We start from the raw sequence: 15,917 nt of genomic DNA on the forward strand, positions 1-15,917 counted from the left end.
AGTCCTTGCAGAAGGCAGAGCGTCAGTGTGTGCCATGGGGTTACAGAACAGGCTGGAGACGCAGGGAGATGGCAGAAGGATGACCACCACCACGCCCCTGGCACCACTTAGACTGAGTGTTTCCCTGTTACAAGCCAGATCCCACACCCAGAAAATACCTGATGGCTTCCTGGGAATGCTCTGCACTACCTGAAGGGAGGAGTTAAAAGCACATCGCTGCCTCGGGGCTGTGTGCAGCTGCTAAAGGTGGGAGCATTTCCCCTGGGAAAAGCAAAGGCAGAGAAGTGCTCCCAGCCTGCTGCCCTCTCTGATTACAGAAGCTGCAAGTGATGCTAAAAAGTAAATCCATGGAGACATTTTAGCTCTACATGAGACTTTTAATTCAGAACAGCAAGAACTCTTCACTAAAGCCTCGCAGTGTGTCTTATATACAAAAACCCCAAACCCAAAGGATGAGGCTTCAAGCTGTCAGAGGAGAGAGGAACAGACTGAAGGCAAAGATCCAGCTCCTGTACTCGAGATGAATGTACTTGCATCAGATTAGATCTGTTGGCATTAGCATTCCCACGTGGGACACACTAACTTGGGAACAAGTGTTTCCATTTCACGGGCATCCCAAACATTGAACATTTCCCTTTTGAGAGGAGCTGAGAGTGAGGATGTTCCAAAAAGGAAACAAGATTAATTCTAAACCACAGTAAGCAACAAAGGCCTTTGAAATAAATACAGTCAGTCAGTAGGGGACCAGAGGATACTACTATGTGCCCAGCTCCCCTCCCAGCTGTTTTGCTCTTTAGTGTTAAGCACTCCGGCAGCATTCCTAGCACACAGCAAGGGCAACGAAACACAACGATCCCAAGGTTATCTCCAGCGTAAACATGATCCTTGAGTGAGGCTGCCTGGGTGGCTGGCTCTCCATCTCCCTCATGCAGTCCCTCCACTGAGACCTATTTCCAGAACCTGTAAAACCCCAGCGCTATTGCCAAGCAAGTGAACACCGACGCTGTCAAAACAAAACAGGAAGGAAATCATTAGCTGCATGCTAGATTGTCTCACTCCCTACACACAGGAAGTACGCTGCAAACAGAATGAAGAATGGCAGCCACTGTAAAGCAGAACCTCCTCAACTTCCTGAATTGCTGCAGGTGTGATAGAACAAATGGAAGACAATGACTTTGTCTTGCAGGTAATACCCTGCCAGGTCCCGAGGTGGGAGGTCAAATACAGCAGCCTGAGGAACGATGTGTTCAGGGACACATCTGAGTGACACTGGGGAATGCAGAGCACAACAGGCTCCTGGAACTTCCACTATTACCACCCATCTATTGGAGACTCTGCTCCAGGAGAGGAGGCTCTACCAGCTGTTGCATTAGACATAATCAAAATGATTCCCTACTAAACAAAATGACAGACGTGGTGCAGCACTAGGATATCTGAGGCAGCACCTCTGAAGCCTGAGGAGCTGTCTTTCAGATTTGTTAAGCTGCTGTTTCCTCTAGTGTTAGAATAAGCTAATTATGTTTCCCTTTGAACTTGTTCTCACTTCCAAAGGTGTTGTGTTACTCTCTTTATTCAGCTCCAAACTGGTAATACATAGAGATTGAGAAGGCAATCTCAAATCAGACTGAATGTGTTCTGCTTGGCAGGGGAAGGTACCAGCATTAAAACTGCAGGTCTGTGGGGAACTGAATGGGAGGCAGAAGTGGTCACTCTTGGACTAGTCCTGAAGATCAGCACACTTTCAGGGTAATTTATACAAGCTCAGGAGAATATTGAAGCAACTCTGCTGCATAAATGGCTGCTGTGCAGCAAGCAGAGGAGGTCAGACTGGGTGAGGTATTTAGGCTTCTTTCCTACACTAAGAAAAGAATTAAACCATGTCCATGTTTCCTCCTAATCCCAGTTGGGAGTCAATCCCAGTCCAGCTGCAGCAGTGTCTGCATGTCCTCCACCTCTTTTGTGTTCTCTGTCACGTTTCCTTCAGCTGGGGGTGGTGGGGTTGGTGGTCCTGTGCCCCCCTACTCCAGCTGTTACACAACTGATTTCTTGAACACAATTTTACACCCCCAAAACACAACAGTGCTGCTCAGCCTCTTTCCCCCCAGCACCGACCTGCCAGGTAGCGTATCGTGTCGAGCTTGTTCGACTCCATCAGCGTTTTCAAGGAGGCTATCTCGGTGTCGATTTTATTGCTGATCTCGGAGATGACACTGTTGGTGCTTGAATCCTGAAACATGGAAAACACTGCCCTTTGACAGTGATCTCCATCCATTTCAGCTTTGCACAGCCAAACCACAACAGAACACCGTGCTGCCAGGAACAAGAAACAGATTTCCAGCCCACCACTGAGGTAAAATATGCACCAGAACAAGAGGACACAGTCTCAAGCTGTGCCAGGGGAAGTTTAGGCTGGATGTTAGCAAGAAATTCTTCCCAGAAAGAGAGATTGGCCATTGGGATGTGCTGCCCAGGGAGGTGGTGGAGTCACCGTCCCTGGCGGGGTTCAAAAAAGGCTTGGATGTGGCACTTGAAGCCATGGTTTAGTTAGTGATGAGGTGTTGGGTGATAGGTTGGACTTGATGATCACTCAGGTCCTTTCCAACCTTATTGATTCTATGAACTGGTCAGAGACCTTAGAAGACACAGAGCCACATTTCATACAACCCAGGAAGAATACTGAAGAGAGCCAATAAAGAAAACCCAACCCAAGCCTCAGCTCATACAGACTGTTGTCTCCAGTATGTCAGTGCTACCTAAAGGAGTCATTCCACAGAACAGATAGTACACCTCCATTTCTGCAAAACAAAGCTTTAAGAATTCACAAGTCACATCCAGAGAAGGGAGAAGACACTGAGGATGGGACATATCCATCTTCAGCCTCTGAGTCTTCAGTGCCTGCCAGCAGCTTGAGGCTTGCAGCCCCTGAAAGACTTGCTTGGCTGTAGGCACCTGAAGCACCGCTCTGGCACAGCTGAGCAGCTCATCTGTTAGCACTGGGAAGGGCAGCACCACGAAGCACAACCCACTGACACCAGCCTTCATATAAGATACTTGGGAAGTGAGGGCCGAGGCCTGCATGGCTCCTCCTGCCTGAAGAGCACTCAGTGCAGATCCCACAGACTGAGGCAACTGACACAAAGCAGACACAAGTGACGTGGCCAAACCTTTTGCTTGAGAGCATGAAAACCCTGCTAACTTCCATGAAGTCTGGGGCTTGCACCACAGCTGAGCTGCCACTGTGTCCTGCTCACTGCAACAGGAGTCCTGTTCAAGACTTACTTTTTTATGGAACTCTGTAGTTGCTTCCATCAGTTTCCTCTCCTGATCTGTAAACTGTGGACAAAAGATAAGTTACAATGGCAGTGATGGAAAACAAGACAGCACTGAAGAGGGATCTTCCCAGGCCAGCTTACCATGTCTGTCACTCTGCTCCTCTCCAGGTTGATGTCCAGCTTGCTGTCAGCTCGGATTTTACCGGTTTCATTCTTAAAAGCAAATGCAGATTACAAGAACTGCTTCCTTTCCCCAGCAGAGGTGCACAGCTACTTGCTGCTACTTACCATTAGCTGCTGTTTCACTTGATCCAATTCAATTTTCATTTTCTAAGTGCAAAGGAGAAAAACAAAAGATTTTACAAACTGAGGACCTGCTGACCAAGCTAAGCAGTCACCTAAGTGTCACCTTGCCATGCCTGCAATTCTTCCTCCCAGTGAGGCCACTTATTCTTGGTCAAATACATGAAGTGGTGTGTTCAGGTTGTGTAGCCATGTATAATCTGCTGGGAATTTTGCTCAGACTAAAGAGATCATCTTGTGTTACTCTGAGGCTGAAGGCAGCAGAAAAATACCAAAATGCTAGAAACAAATGAAAGCAGCCCCAAACAGCAGTTGAATGGCTGCAAGGAAAGCAGCTGACTCCTCTCTCTGCATTGCATGGTTGATGGTGACAAGGCTGTACCAAAAATCACCCTTAAGTAAAGTTACAGGAGACCATTTTTTTTCCCCTTTATGGAAGACTGGATCAAATCCTATCACATGAAATACACTTCTGTGTAAGCACAGAAGCTGAAATCTGCAAGCACTTCAACTCTGATAAAGTATCCAGAATGACTCTGACATTCCAAGCTTGCTGCATGGAAGCGTGCCAGAGGGCCGAGCCATGGTGTGTGACATTGTAAGTGCTGACAACACTCCTGAGTACCTCATTCTCCGCCCTGAGGTTGGCAAATTCACTCTTCTCCAGGATGACCATGTCCTTCCGAATGGAGTCCAAGTGTGCCATTATCTGCTGTAAAGTGATTTCCTTAGAAACAGGAGAGCATGGCATTAGCTTGGCAAGTAACCATGCTGAGGTCTGAAATGAGGAAATTGGCTGCTACAAAGGACAAAAACAGAGACTGCAACAAGTGACAGAAACACTGAATTATAGCTGCACTTGGTTTGAAACGTTCAGGGTTTGGTTTTGTGCTTTTCGTGATGCTTTAATGCACTAAACCTGAATGTAAGCACAAAAAGAATTAGTCCAAGTAGGCTATGACATAAAACAGACCAGAAACTACAGCCCAGTCCTTCATCCTCCTCCATTTTCAATGACCAGTCAGTAGCCTGCGAAGTATCAGCTGTTGTTTTGAATCCAGCTCCTCAGCAAGCACTTCCATTTCTTGTCCACAGAGTCAGCCAAAGCCAAAGGCTTAATGACACCAGGGCCATGCTGTCCTCTCAGCCTGGAAGTCTGACACAGTAGCACAGTATCACTAAGGTTGGAAGAGACCTCAAGGATCATCGAGTCCAACCTGTCACCACAGACCTCATGACTAGACCATGGCACCAAGTGCCACGTCCAATCCCCTCTTGAACACCTCCAGGGATGGGGACTCCACCACCTCCCTGGGCAGCACAGCCCAATGGCGAACGACTCGCTCCGTGAAGAACTTTCCTCACCTCAAGCCTAAACCTCCCCTGGCACAGCTTGAGACTGTGTCCCCTTGTTGTGGTGCTGGATGCCTGGGAGAAGAGACCAACACTAGGCCAGTGTTGCTACAAAGCACTGAAATAAGCCCCCTCAGTGTTTGCACTAACAGGTTCAGAATTCAGCTGCTATTGACAATACTCCTTCAGTTAGCATAAGGAAGTGACTTTGCTGTTTAGCATGGAGAATGACACACTGCTGCCTGATTCTGGTTTTAAAGCTGAGTCAGCAAAACAAAGAGCTTTTATTCAGCCCATAAGCAAATGGTATTTCTCAGATCCTACATCAGACTATATTTGTTGAAACATGCCCTAACTCAGCTTCCACTCAAGCCTGCCCACTTCCCTCAACACAAGTTTTTACAACTGCTGCATTTACACTGGGAGCTGGTGTGCCTCAACCCATCCTAAACCTCTCAGCCTCCAGCACTGACTACATGATAAACCCCCAGTGCTTCTGCTCTGCACAATTCCATGCAGATTACGTTTGGGGTACTTTCTTTACAGGTAATGGGACTTTCAAAAAGAAAAGGTTTCCATCTGGATGAAGAGCACAGAGACACTCCAGCTCTTGCCCTCTCCTAAGGTTTAGAGAACACAAGGAGTTAGGTGACTTTGGTTAAGAACAAAAGCCAGCAAGATAAGACTCTCTTGGCAGAAAGGCTCAGCAGTTTAAATACAATAGCAATGAATGCTTAATTGCATCAATTCAGTGAAGAATAATGGCAAGAGTTTCAGCTTGCACAGCCTTCCTGAGTCATTGTTAACCCATTACTGTGCATCACAGCTTTACTCTCCTGGCCCAGATGCCTGGCCTACGAGAAAAACTGAAGTTCTCTTAAAATGCAACTTGTCACCACCTCTGCTAGCACCAGAAAACCCAGCTGTGATTCTTAACTGGTTCACTGCCTCCAGGCACGTCCACAAACATGAACTTGAGGCTCTAAGTGAAGGAGACACCCCGATGCTTTGCTGGAGCTAGGCTGAGGAGCTGACCCGACTAGCACCAATGGCCAGGTTTATACCAACAACTAAATCATTCAGAACCTGCCTGCTGCCCTTGAGAGCACATGACACAACACAGACTATGTCCAGAGGGATAAAACCTCTTCCTCCTAAATCATGGTGACTCTGTGCACTGTGCCTGGGGGGAACAGTTCCTGGCCCTATACATTCACATACATTATGCCCAGATCAGGAAGAGGGAGTGGAGTGCTGGCACAGGGCAAAACCACACCAAGGAGTGACAGTAGCTGTGGGACACTGTAGACAGCCACGCCGTGGTGTTTGAGCCCACACTGCAGCCACACCTGACTTTAACTAGAGAGGTGGCTTTAGAGGATGAAAGGCAGAGCAAGATCATCTAATAGCTTTAACAGTAGTTTTTAACTTAGGGAAAACAGGACAGGAACAGCAGATGTATTTGTCTACAGGACAGACACAGGGCTGACATCTTCAGTGAATCAGTAAAAGCAGTGACGATTTCAGGCGGGTTTGTTCTCTCTCAGGAAGCCTGCCTTCAATCTGTCTTCTCCCCTCAACTGTCACCATGCACAGCTACAACTCTGCTTTCCCCACAGGGCTTTTCAGCAGCAAATGAAGCAACCTCTGCATTACACTTTGATATTGTGGCTGCATGGGCAAATCACTCCAGTGAGATGAAAGATACTATTAGCCTTAATAACACCTTGAAACTTAGGAAAGCCTACCTCAGTGAAATGCCTGCAGTGCTACAGAGAGTAGCTCACTTGTCTCTTCAGCATGCAATTCTGAGCCACTACAGCTACAGAGAGCTGTATGAATCCACACCACAGGTTACTTTTTACCTGCTGAGCCTGTGTGACCATATCCTTATAGACTGTGTCTAGGCTGACATTTGACAGAGTTATCAACGCCGACACGATGGTCTCCGCCTGCTCCTTCCCAAAGCCTGAAAGACAGTTGAAGGATGACAAATTCAGGTAACAGAAAGCTGGAGGAAGAACAAGAGGTACAAAATAAACCAGGACACTCTAGTGCTGGACCTGACTACCGTGGCAAATGGGAAGTCACAGAGTTAAGGAAATTGAGAGTGAGGAGCCACTCACTGTGACTTCTAACTGGAATAAAACCGTATTTAATGCTGCAAAAATCTGAAGCACATTGACCTCTACTATGCTGAAAGAGTCTCTGCATGCACCTGCCAGAGGGACCAAATCCTCTGTCTGTCCATGCCTTACAAAAACAATTCAGCAAAATCCTACTTTATACTGAACTCTCACAAATTCTGTTGAAGCCAAGCACCCCTTGAGCTACCATGCAGGCATCCTATGCAATGATAAAAGGCTAAATCTGTACATGAAATTGTTCCACAGAGGTGAGCACAAGCACAACTACTTTTAAAACTGCTGCACCCACTCACTGTCTGGGGAATGAACTGGGTTTTATGGCTTTCTGATGGTAAAAATGTCACTGAGTCTATAGCTTGGTTCAATTTTGCTGCATTGAGGATGATGTGCAATTAACAGTGAAAAACACCCCAGCAGTCCTGTCTGCCTTATCTCATCTAGAGCTAAGAGCTTTGGGCCTAAGGATTTACTTCCAGCAGTCTCACTGTTGTGCTGTATTTCAACTGGTCCATTTTATAAAGTGGGATCAGTTAAGTTTTTGTTTAAAAATGCTTTCAGGGCAAATCATGCAGAGAAACATGCTGCTGGCCCCCTCTGAAATACTGCTCCACCAGTCTGCGTTACCGAAAACGCTAGGCAAGCTTTATGACAGCTTCCTTCCACTAAGTGGTGTGGCAGCACTGCTTCGGTTCCTCTGCATTTTCAGGGTTACTCAGGTTTTTGCCAATTCATTATTTTGTTCTTCCTCTCTAACAGGATCTGTTCTTGTTGCATGGAAGTTTAGATGTGGAGAAATTCATGTAAGCAAGAAAACAGAGCCTGCAGCCACCCTGAGGAAAATGAACTGCCTCTCTCACTTGTGAGGTGGGTGCAGGTTTTACCTGGAGCCCTGTCACCGTAGTGCTGAGGTATTTCCAGTTACAGGACAAGTGAAATTGAGCGACAACAGTGTCCCAGCACCACACACACTGCACCCCACAGGTCCTAAAGGAGCTCAAAGATGAAATTACCTAGTTTAAAACAGCTAGGTAAAGATGTGCCTGCTCACTGAAAGAGAGTTGGACTAGATGACCCAAACTGTTCTGTGATTCTATGCAGAAGTGGCTGCAGTAGTACTGGAGTAATGTCTCACAAACTACCTCAGCTGCCTGAGGGCTGGAAGATGGCAAATGCAGTGCTGGCTTTTAAGAGCAGTTCCAGAACAAGTCTGACATGCATGAAAAAACCCAAACATTGCCAGTGGACTATTAGGAGTCTTCTAACTACTAACACATAGTATGTTTAGACCCAAATAGTGGAAGAAATCCTAGCTTCAAACTAGATCAAGCTCTGTCATGTGGGAGAAAGATCATGGGATTTTCAAATGTAGGTGCTGATCTGATGACAGTATCAGCCCAGTGCTTTGCAGGGATCAACAGAGCACACCAAACCCTCAGGAATGGCTAAGAACAGCTGCAGAGAACAAAATAGATGCAACACCATGTGACTGTTCAAATCCACAGGACACTGGGTTGTCAAGTGGGTAATGCCAGGAGCTCTGTCCCCTCTCCTCTGAAACAACACAACAGAAACGGAAGAGAGGCACAGGAGGAACCATCACAAGCAGGGAAAAGCTCAGGGAAAACCACAACATGCCAGGATTCTTGTTAGGAAAAAACTGATGGGGGCACCAAAAGGAGCCTGCAGGGGGCCTGCAGGAAGGGTGGGCAGCAACTGTTTACACAGGCCTGTGGTGATGGGACAAGGGACCATGGGTTTAGATTCCAGCAGATTTAGGTTGGATGTTATAGGGAAGTTTGCCATGAGGGTGGTGGAACACTGGAACAGGTTCCCTCGGGAGACAGTTGAGGCCCCACACCTGAAGATATTCGAGGTCAGGCTTGACAAGGTTCTGGGCAACCTGATCTAGCTGAAGATGTTCCTGCTGACTGCAGGGGGGTTGGATTAGATGGTCTTTGGAGGTCCCTTCCAACCCAAACCATTCTACAATTCTATGAATATGCTAAGACTTTACATAACCATGAATGCAACAGGATCAAACACTCCTCCAGCCCCTGACATCCTATGATTCATTCTCTCTTCTCACAAAAGAGCTGAGTGGCCTTGTAGAAGCCAGGCTCTGCATAAACAAAAGGAGTCTGAAATTCTGTGAGAAAGGAGCTTCTGGGTGCTAATCAGTTTGCAGTGGTTCAGAGACTGAGTAAGCAGTGGAAAGAATTCCACTGAAGGCTACTAAAACTCACACCTGACCCTGATATTTACCTCCAGGGTGAAAACAAGTGGGCTTAAGAAGTACAAGAGGATGGGTCACATACATCTGCCTCATTTCAACACTCTTCTGCAGGCAATGACAGCTGCTGCCAGGGCTGCTAGCCCAGAACCCAGGGCTAGATGGACCTCTCATCTGGCTTCAGACACCTGTACTCACAAAATAAAAGCGACTATTCCAAATACTCCAGAGCATTATGCTGCTGCAAATATTTCTAGTTGGAAGAAAACCTTAAGATACTATCAGCAGGCTAAGTAGAAGGAGCTCCCAGTAAAGCTTCATTTCTGCTAGAAAACAGTTCTTCAGCTGTTACATTTTTAACTCTGTTATGTCCCTCAGCTGGAAGCCACTATATAAACTTGCCTATAAATGAGGTAAATCTCATGTAACAGTAATTTGTATGGTTACAGAGGCATCAAACACCTCCAACAGCCTCCCCTTCAGCAACCTCTTCGAGGCTGCCAAAATGTTTCTTAAGACCAAGTGTCAGTACTTCAGGCAAACGGACAGCACTCAGTTATAGTAGTTAACCTACAAGTGTTCCTCTGAATTATTCATCAGACACCACTTACCATGGGCTTCCAGATCCTGCACTAAAGCATGGGTATCAAAAGTTACCTTCCTCTGCTCCAGGGGAGTGATTTCAACTTTTCTGACGTCGTAAGTCTTCCGAGCAGCCGTGGCAGCCCAACCTGGAAGCGACAACATATGCCTTAAGGTTAGCTGGCTGTTTATCAGGCAGTGTGGTATTTTTCATCTCTTTCACAGCAAAGCTGCATGACTGCTGCAATGAAAGGCTGGCCTTTTTTGATTGCTTGCTTACAGCACGTCAGAAACTGTCAATGCCCCTTCCCTGGGACACGTACACCTGCTGGGACCCCTACATGGCGCTGAAGTGCGTCTGTGTGACTAGGAAGCTGTGCAACACACAGGCATCCTGGTAGCACACAAACAATCCCACCACAACCAACTGTTCTGTGATATTTGAGAAACACAACTCAAATAATGTTCTTACTATTAAAGCAGCTGTAATACTCTGCTGATTCCTACTGGTTACAGCCAACATAATCCATTTCTTCCCAGAAGCTCTTAATCACTTCCTTGCTACCCTTTCTTCTATCCCTGTCCTTCCCAGCAAGGAGAATGTCAGCTGTGAAGATACAGCTACAGATTTATTGTTTTTTAAGAAAGCTGGACAGATCCAACAATCAGAATTCATTTGTTGTTCACCAGGAAAGTAATTTGGAACTGAAGAGATATGCTGTTTGCAGGCAAAGCCTCAGAGATAGGTATAGTTAAAGATCCACTCCATTACATGGCTGCCTTCCAAAAGATATTTCACTGCTTTGCTTACTTCAAGTGTTATTTCCCCTTCCTCTTATCTCTGTGGGGTCTTGTATGTTACAGATTCCAATCTGACAGATGCTCTGGGCTGATTCTTTGCTACCTAAAAAGCACCATTACCTCTAAATCCCTGCTTATTCAAAACCTTTTGCACCGACTCTCTGCCTTAAAACGTTGCTCTGTATTTTACCCAGATCTTTACTCAAAGGCTTTCTATCATTTAAACAAGGAAATGATGTTATGCACTGCCTGATAAATTGTTATGTGGTGCTGCTTTGTGTCTACTACAAAGGAGTGACTATAAGTTAGCTGCAGTATCTGCACTAAAGCCGGTGTAAATTGAAGATTAAAAAGGAGAGCTTTGTGTTTATGTGCACGAACAGTGAATACTATGTACTTTAAAACAGCTCTAAACTTTACTGCGGCATAAAACATCCCTCCCCGCCCCGCAGCTGGAACAGCTTTGTTCTCTAAACGTGTCAGCCAATTCCCCTCATCGGACTGAGCACATACACTGCAGACAAGACTCCAGAAAAGCCAGCATTACATAACAGATTTGGCTCCCTGGACGTGCTGCTCCTTCCCCTACTGCTTCGCTCCTCTGCCGACTGGATGCGCAGCTCCCGGCCCCAGGCTGTGTCAGAACTCACGGGTGTTTTCACACTCCCTTATCTCACACGCCTATTACTCCTCTCATTTCAAACATCCTCTCTCAAGCCTCTTACGCTGCTAAACCGACTGCTCTTGCCCATGTAACTCCCTCCCTTGCCTCAAGCTTGTCACAGCCCCCAAGGCAGCGTTTCGTGCTCCCTCACGCAGCGCCTCCGGGACAGGCCCTCACGATCGGTCTCAGGCAACGAGCCAGGCTCGGCATCAGCCTGCGCAGCCTCAACGCAACCCAAGGGTCTCCAGGGCAGAGGCTACCCCCGCCACAACAGGCAGCTTTGTGTCCCCTCGTCCCCACGAGAGGCTGGAAGCCGTTTGCGTGCCCTGCGCGCAGCGCCGAGCACAGCCTGGCGGAGGGGCTGGCGGCCGTCTTGGCGGCTCCCAGCGGGCCAAACACGACCCTGCGGCGCCTCTCACCTCTCCGAGGAACGGGAGGCAGCGGGGCCCGGAGCGGGCCCGAGAGGGCAGCTCCGCCCCAGGCGAGCAGGGCGGCAGCGCGCCAGGACCCCCTCATAGCGGCACGAGCCCGCCGCTTCCGGCGCGCCGCCAGCCGCGTCGGGGCCGCACGTCCTTCCGGTGGCACCCCGGAAGGCTCGCTGGGGACCGTAGTCGTGGGGCGCAGGGATGGGCCCGGGCTTGAACGCGGCGGAGCAGCGCCGCCATGCGGAGCGGAGGAGCGATGGCCCCCGCGGCCAGCAGGCACGCGGCCGCCTTCGCTGGAGCCGCGCCGCGGGCGCCCCTGCGCTCCCTCAGAGGAGGGCCAGGGCTCCTTCCTCAGTGTCGCTTACTGCTGCCAGCAGCTTGCCTTGCCCGAGAGGCTGGCGTGCAGGAGGCTGGCCCGTAGCAGATCTCGGGTGCAGAGGAGGTGGCAGAACTGAGGACAGGCTGAGCGAGCTGGCGGCGTTCCGCCTGCAGAGGAGAAGGCTCCAGGGGGACCTCGGAGCAGCCTTTTGGGACTTAGCGGGAGTCTGTATGAAAGAGGGGGCTGCTTTCATAGGGCAGGAGTAATGCTTTTAAACTAAAGGAGGGGAGATTTATGCGAGAGAAATAAGGGATTTTTGGTTTTACAGTGGTGGGGAGGACTCTGCAGGGTTTGTGAGTCCCTGTTTTCTCCTAGCTCTGTTGGGGTGATGTGAGCTGCTCCTGACTTATAGAACCAGTCAGGGTTGGAAGGGACCACAAGGATCATCTAGTTCCAACCCCCCTGCCATGGGCAGGGACACCCCACACCTAGACTGATTGCCACTTGTCTTCTGCCTGGGAGTTACTCTAGCCTCAGGTAACTGCCATGGGTGAACTTTTCTAAGCCTGGCTCTGCCTCTGCCTCTGCCTCTGCCCCTGTCCAAACATCCCCAGCTTTAAATGCAAAACTAGCCCTGGCTCCAGTTCCCAAAGTTCTACACAGTTGTCATTGGAGTCCCTACCAGAGCCAAATGCAGATTTCACAGCCTCAGTATTTTGTAAATGGAATTCTTGACTTTCATCCTGAGGTGCTCTTAGACATTTGTTTTGCTGCTGAAGGCTAGGGATGTTGAGGTATCACAGTGTCACAGTGTCACTAAGGTTGGAAGAGACCCCGAGGATCACCAAGTCCAACCTGTCTCCACAGACCTCATGACTAGCCCATGGCACCAAGTGCTACATCCAGTCTCCTCTTGAACACCTCCAGGGATGGGGACTCCACCACCTCCCTGGGCAGCACAGCCCAATGGCGAACGACTCGCTCCGTGAAGAACTTTGGTGACATCTTAAAATTGCTAATGGTGCTTTCTATAAGCTCCTAGCTAAAAGAGTGAGTTTGAGAGCCTCGATGTAAGGCTTCTGTAAGTAAAAAGGATGCATTTTTCAGCACTCACCAGTCTGAACTCAACCCTCCGTGTTCTCCCCAGAGGCCTGATTTTCTCACAGTCAGTATGATGCAATGCTTTAAGCTGAGCACATGAAATTTGGCCTTTGAGAGCAGAAAAGTCTCCTTGGTAATAAAAGCTCTTTGATTTCCAGTTACTTGGCAGTCCTTTTCTGCTGTCAGATTGGATTCAGCCTCCATTCAGCATTGTCTCAAGTCAGTGGAAGGGGTTATTACTTCAGTGAACTCACATGGAGCTTCAGTCCTGCTTTGTGTCCTTCCATTCCTGAGAGCCATTTGGGGCAATCTTCATTCGTTCAGAACCATTTCCTCTGTCAGGACTTGACTTTCATTCAGAGAGCTTCTAGGATGGGAGTGAAGCACTGCTACCAGCGGTAGATGTCTGAACCAGGGTGCTGAAGGCAAGAAGCCAAGGAACTCGCTGGAAGGGTGTTTGCAGGAAAGCAGTGCACGGTACCTGTGCTGAGGTTTAGCTTCACAGTCCTGCCATGGTAACAGATGTGGGATTCAGCAGAAACACTGGAACCAGCCTAGCCTTATTTAAAGCACTTAGTTTCCAAGTCAACAGCTCCTGTGTTGCCAAGATACAGATATTAGGGGCAAACCACAATAGCAACAAAAAGCTGTCACTGAGGGAGAAGAGCCCTCTCTGCAGGGACATCATTGTTCAGCACTAACAATGTCACACTCAGGCTCCCGATGGCAAATTGCTCCTTGAGCAGCATGCAGTCCCTTTCCAACCACAGAGGCCTCTCTCTCAGGATGGAAAAGCTTAGTGCCCCAGGGTGCTTATTTTCTACTTCAGACAGACAATGAACTGACAGACAGGGTGTTTGGAAGCTGTCATTTCTGGCAGCCGGTACCAGCGATTGAACTCAGTACATCTTAGTGATACAGAGCTGCTCTGAAGATAAGGGTGGCTGTGCCAGCTTGCCATAGGAGGGCAGCAGCCCACAGCCAGACGGGGTCAGGTGATGAGACTGTGTTCTGATCAGTTCACCCTTCTGCTGTGTTTTATTTATTGCCCTTTATCCGAACACAGGGGAGGGCAGCTATTCCTCTGCTCTCATCCAGACTGCTTTTGCACACACACAAGTAAACATCTCTATATTGTCTGTTTGTCTGTCTAGATGAGGGCCTGCAGCAGGAACTGCTTCATGCTGCCATGCTCTGCAAAGATGCTGTAGGGCAGAAGGCACTTCTCTCAACAGCAGAGAATAAGGAGGGCAAGCAGGTGTAGACCCCTGACAGAAAAACATTGCAAGCAATGAGGTCGGGGAGAGGGTAACTCATGAGAGAAGCTATTTTTTTAACCTTCCTCCTGTTTTGCATACAGTGTATATTTTTCACTCTCTGACATCCCTGTTGTCTCACATGACTTGGGGACACAGATCAAAGTTTCATTGTTGTTGTAGTGCTCTCTAGCCCATGGTATGGGGGGCTGGAAAGGACCATCTGTCTTGAGTCCCCCCTGCAAATGACAAGTGCACTTACCTCCTTTTATCTCCTTGTTTGCTTTGAGATCTTTCCCAGCCTAGGGTTGATTTCCCCACTGAAATCACTGGCAAGTGCCTTGCTTGAGTGTAGGTGAACCAAAGATTTTCAGAGCTGGGTATCCCCTGAACTGCATTTAGAAACCTAAACTGCTGCTGGGTTTTGAGAGATCTTGAACACCAAGTGCCCTTTTCTCTCTCTTAGTTCTGAATATCTGAGCCCCTGTCGTGAAGGCTTACAAAACCAAATCGGGCAGGTGACAAAGGAAAGTCATTCTAACCAAAACTGTTTAACAGGTGATAAACTGGAAATGAAATCTGTTCTTAACATTGCTTAACGCTCTGGCAACAGCAATAACCCACAGGTTTGCCAAGCCAAGTGAAATCGATTATTACACAGCTGGCTTAGGAATGTGTGGAATCATGACTCAATGTGAAGTCACTCTGCTGTAAGGTAAGTACTAGAAGGTTTCCTTGGGTAGTGTTCTGATCCAAGGGGAGAGTTCCCAGCTGCAGATGCCCTGCTTCAGGGAGGGCTGACTCAAAATGGCCCTCAGGTGAGGCTCCATTTATGCTCTAGTTGAATCTACCTATGATCATGATCACATTTGGCTAATGGTCTAGAAACTTCTCTTGACAGAGGCATTTCACTAGTTGAGGGCCTGGACTTACTTATTCCTCAACCAAGGTGTGATACCTGAGACTACTGAGACAAAGCCCAAGTGCAAGACACAGCATGGAAGGAAAAGACAAGTGAGTTTGAAGAGCCTGGAGTGGGGCAGAAGACAGCACATCACAGTTTTGTCCTGTAATAGTTTCAGCAGTGGTTGAGGTTGTATGTACTTAGGAACACGAGACTCCACAATGTGAGTCTCTTCTCCCATCACTGCTCAGGTCAAAGTGCCATGCTCTGAGTCTCTTCTGCGTTCCAAAGGCAGGCTGTACCACTCCTGGCTACTCAAGGGGCTCTTGTGCTTCAGCATTTTGCTAACAAACATCTGTCAGAGTTTCACTCTCTCGCCAAAGGTACCTTGCAAACAGGATCTTGTGACTGAGTGGCTCTCCAGAGCTGCTTAAGCTCTTTACAGGAAACCCAGAGGAAAGGGCTGGTGTGTTCCACTTCATTGCTGAGACCTTCTCACTCTCTACAGCTACCCCAAAGGAGGTTTTATGGAGGTGAGCGTTGGATCTGTTTCCTCAAGT

General features: G+C 48.2%; 1 protein-coding gene across 2 annotated transcripts; it reads right to left on the bottom strand.

Moving 5' to 3' along the window:
• Positions 1-524: 524 nt before the first annotated feature.
• CCDC90B (coiled-coil domain containing 90B) lies at positions 525-11,868 on the bottom strand. Of its 2 annotated transcripts, XM_054164766.1 has the most exons (9): positions 11,772-11,868; positions 9,917-10,036; positions 6,794-6,897; positions 4,201-4,302; positions 3,561-3,602; positions 3,414-3,485; positions 3,280-3,333; positions 2,113-2,227; positions 525-1,003 (listed from the first exon to the last, which is right to left on the bottom strand). In XM_054164766.1, exons 1-9 carry the CDS (start codon positions 11,866-11,868, stop codon positions 948-950), a joined length of 762 nt encoding a protein of 253 aa, XP_054020741.1. In that variant the 3' UTR covers positions 525-947. The 2 variants fall into 2 exon arrangements, with proteins under 2 accessions (XP_054020741.1, XP_054020742.1); XM_054164767.1 differs by lacking the exon at positions 11,772-11,868 and having other exon boundaries at positions 9,963-10,007.
• Positions 11,869-15,917: the final 4,049 nt, after the last annotated feature.

Source organism: Dryobates pubescens, chromosome 10 (assembly GCF_014839835.1).
Source record: "Dryobates pubescens isolate bDryPub1 chromosome 10, bDryPub1.pri, whole genome shotgun sequence".
NCBI lineage: Eukaryota > Metazoa > Chordata > Aves > Piciformes > Picidae > Dryobates > Dryobates pubescens.

Excerpts from the sequence above, each read along its gene's own strand:
- CCDC90B (XM_054164766.1), bottom strand. The coding sequence starts at position 11,868 with ATGAGGGGGTCCTGGCGCGCTGCCGCCCTGCTCGCCTGGGGCGGAGCT. Across the intron at positions 6,898-9,916 it reads GCAGGATCTGGAAGCCCATG|GCTTTGGGAAGGAGCAGGCG; the intron begins GTAAGTGGTGTC and ends ACTGTCTTTCAG. Across the intron at positions 2,228-3,279 it reads CTACAGAGTTCCATAAAAAA|GATTCAAGCACCAACAGTGT; the intron begins GTAAGTCTTGAA and ends TCCATGTTTCAG.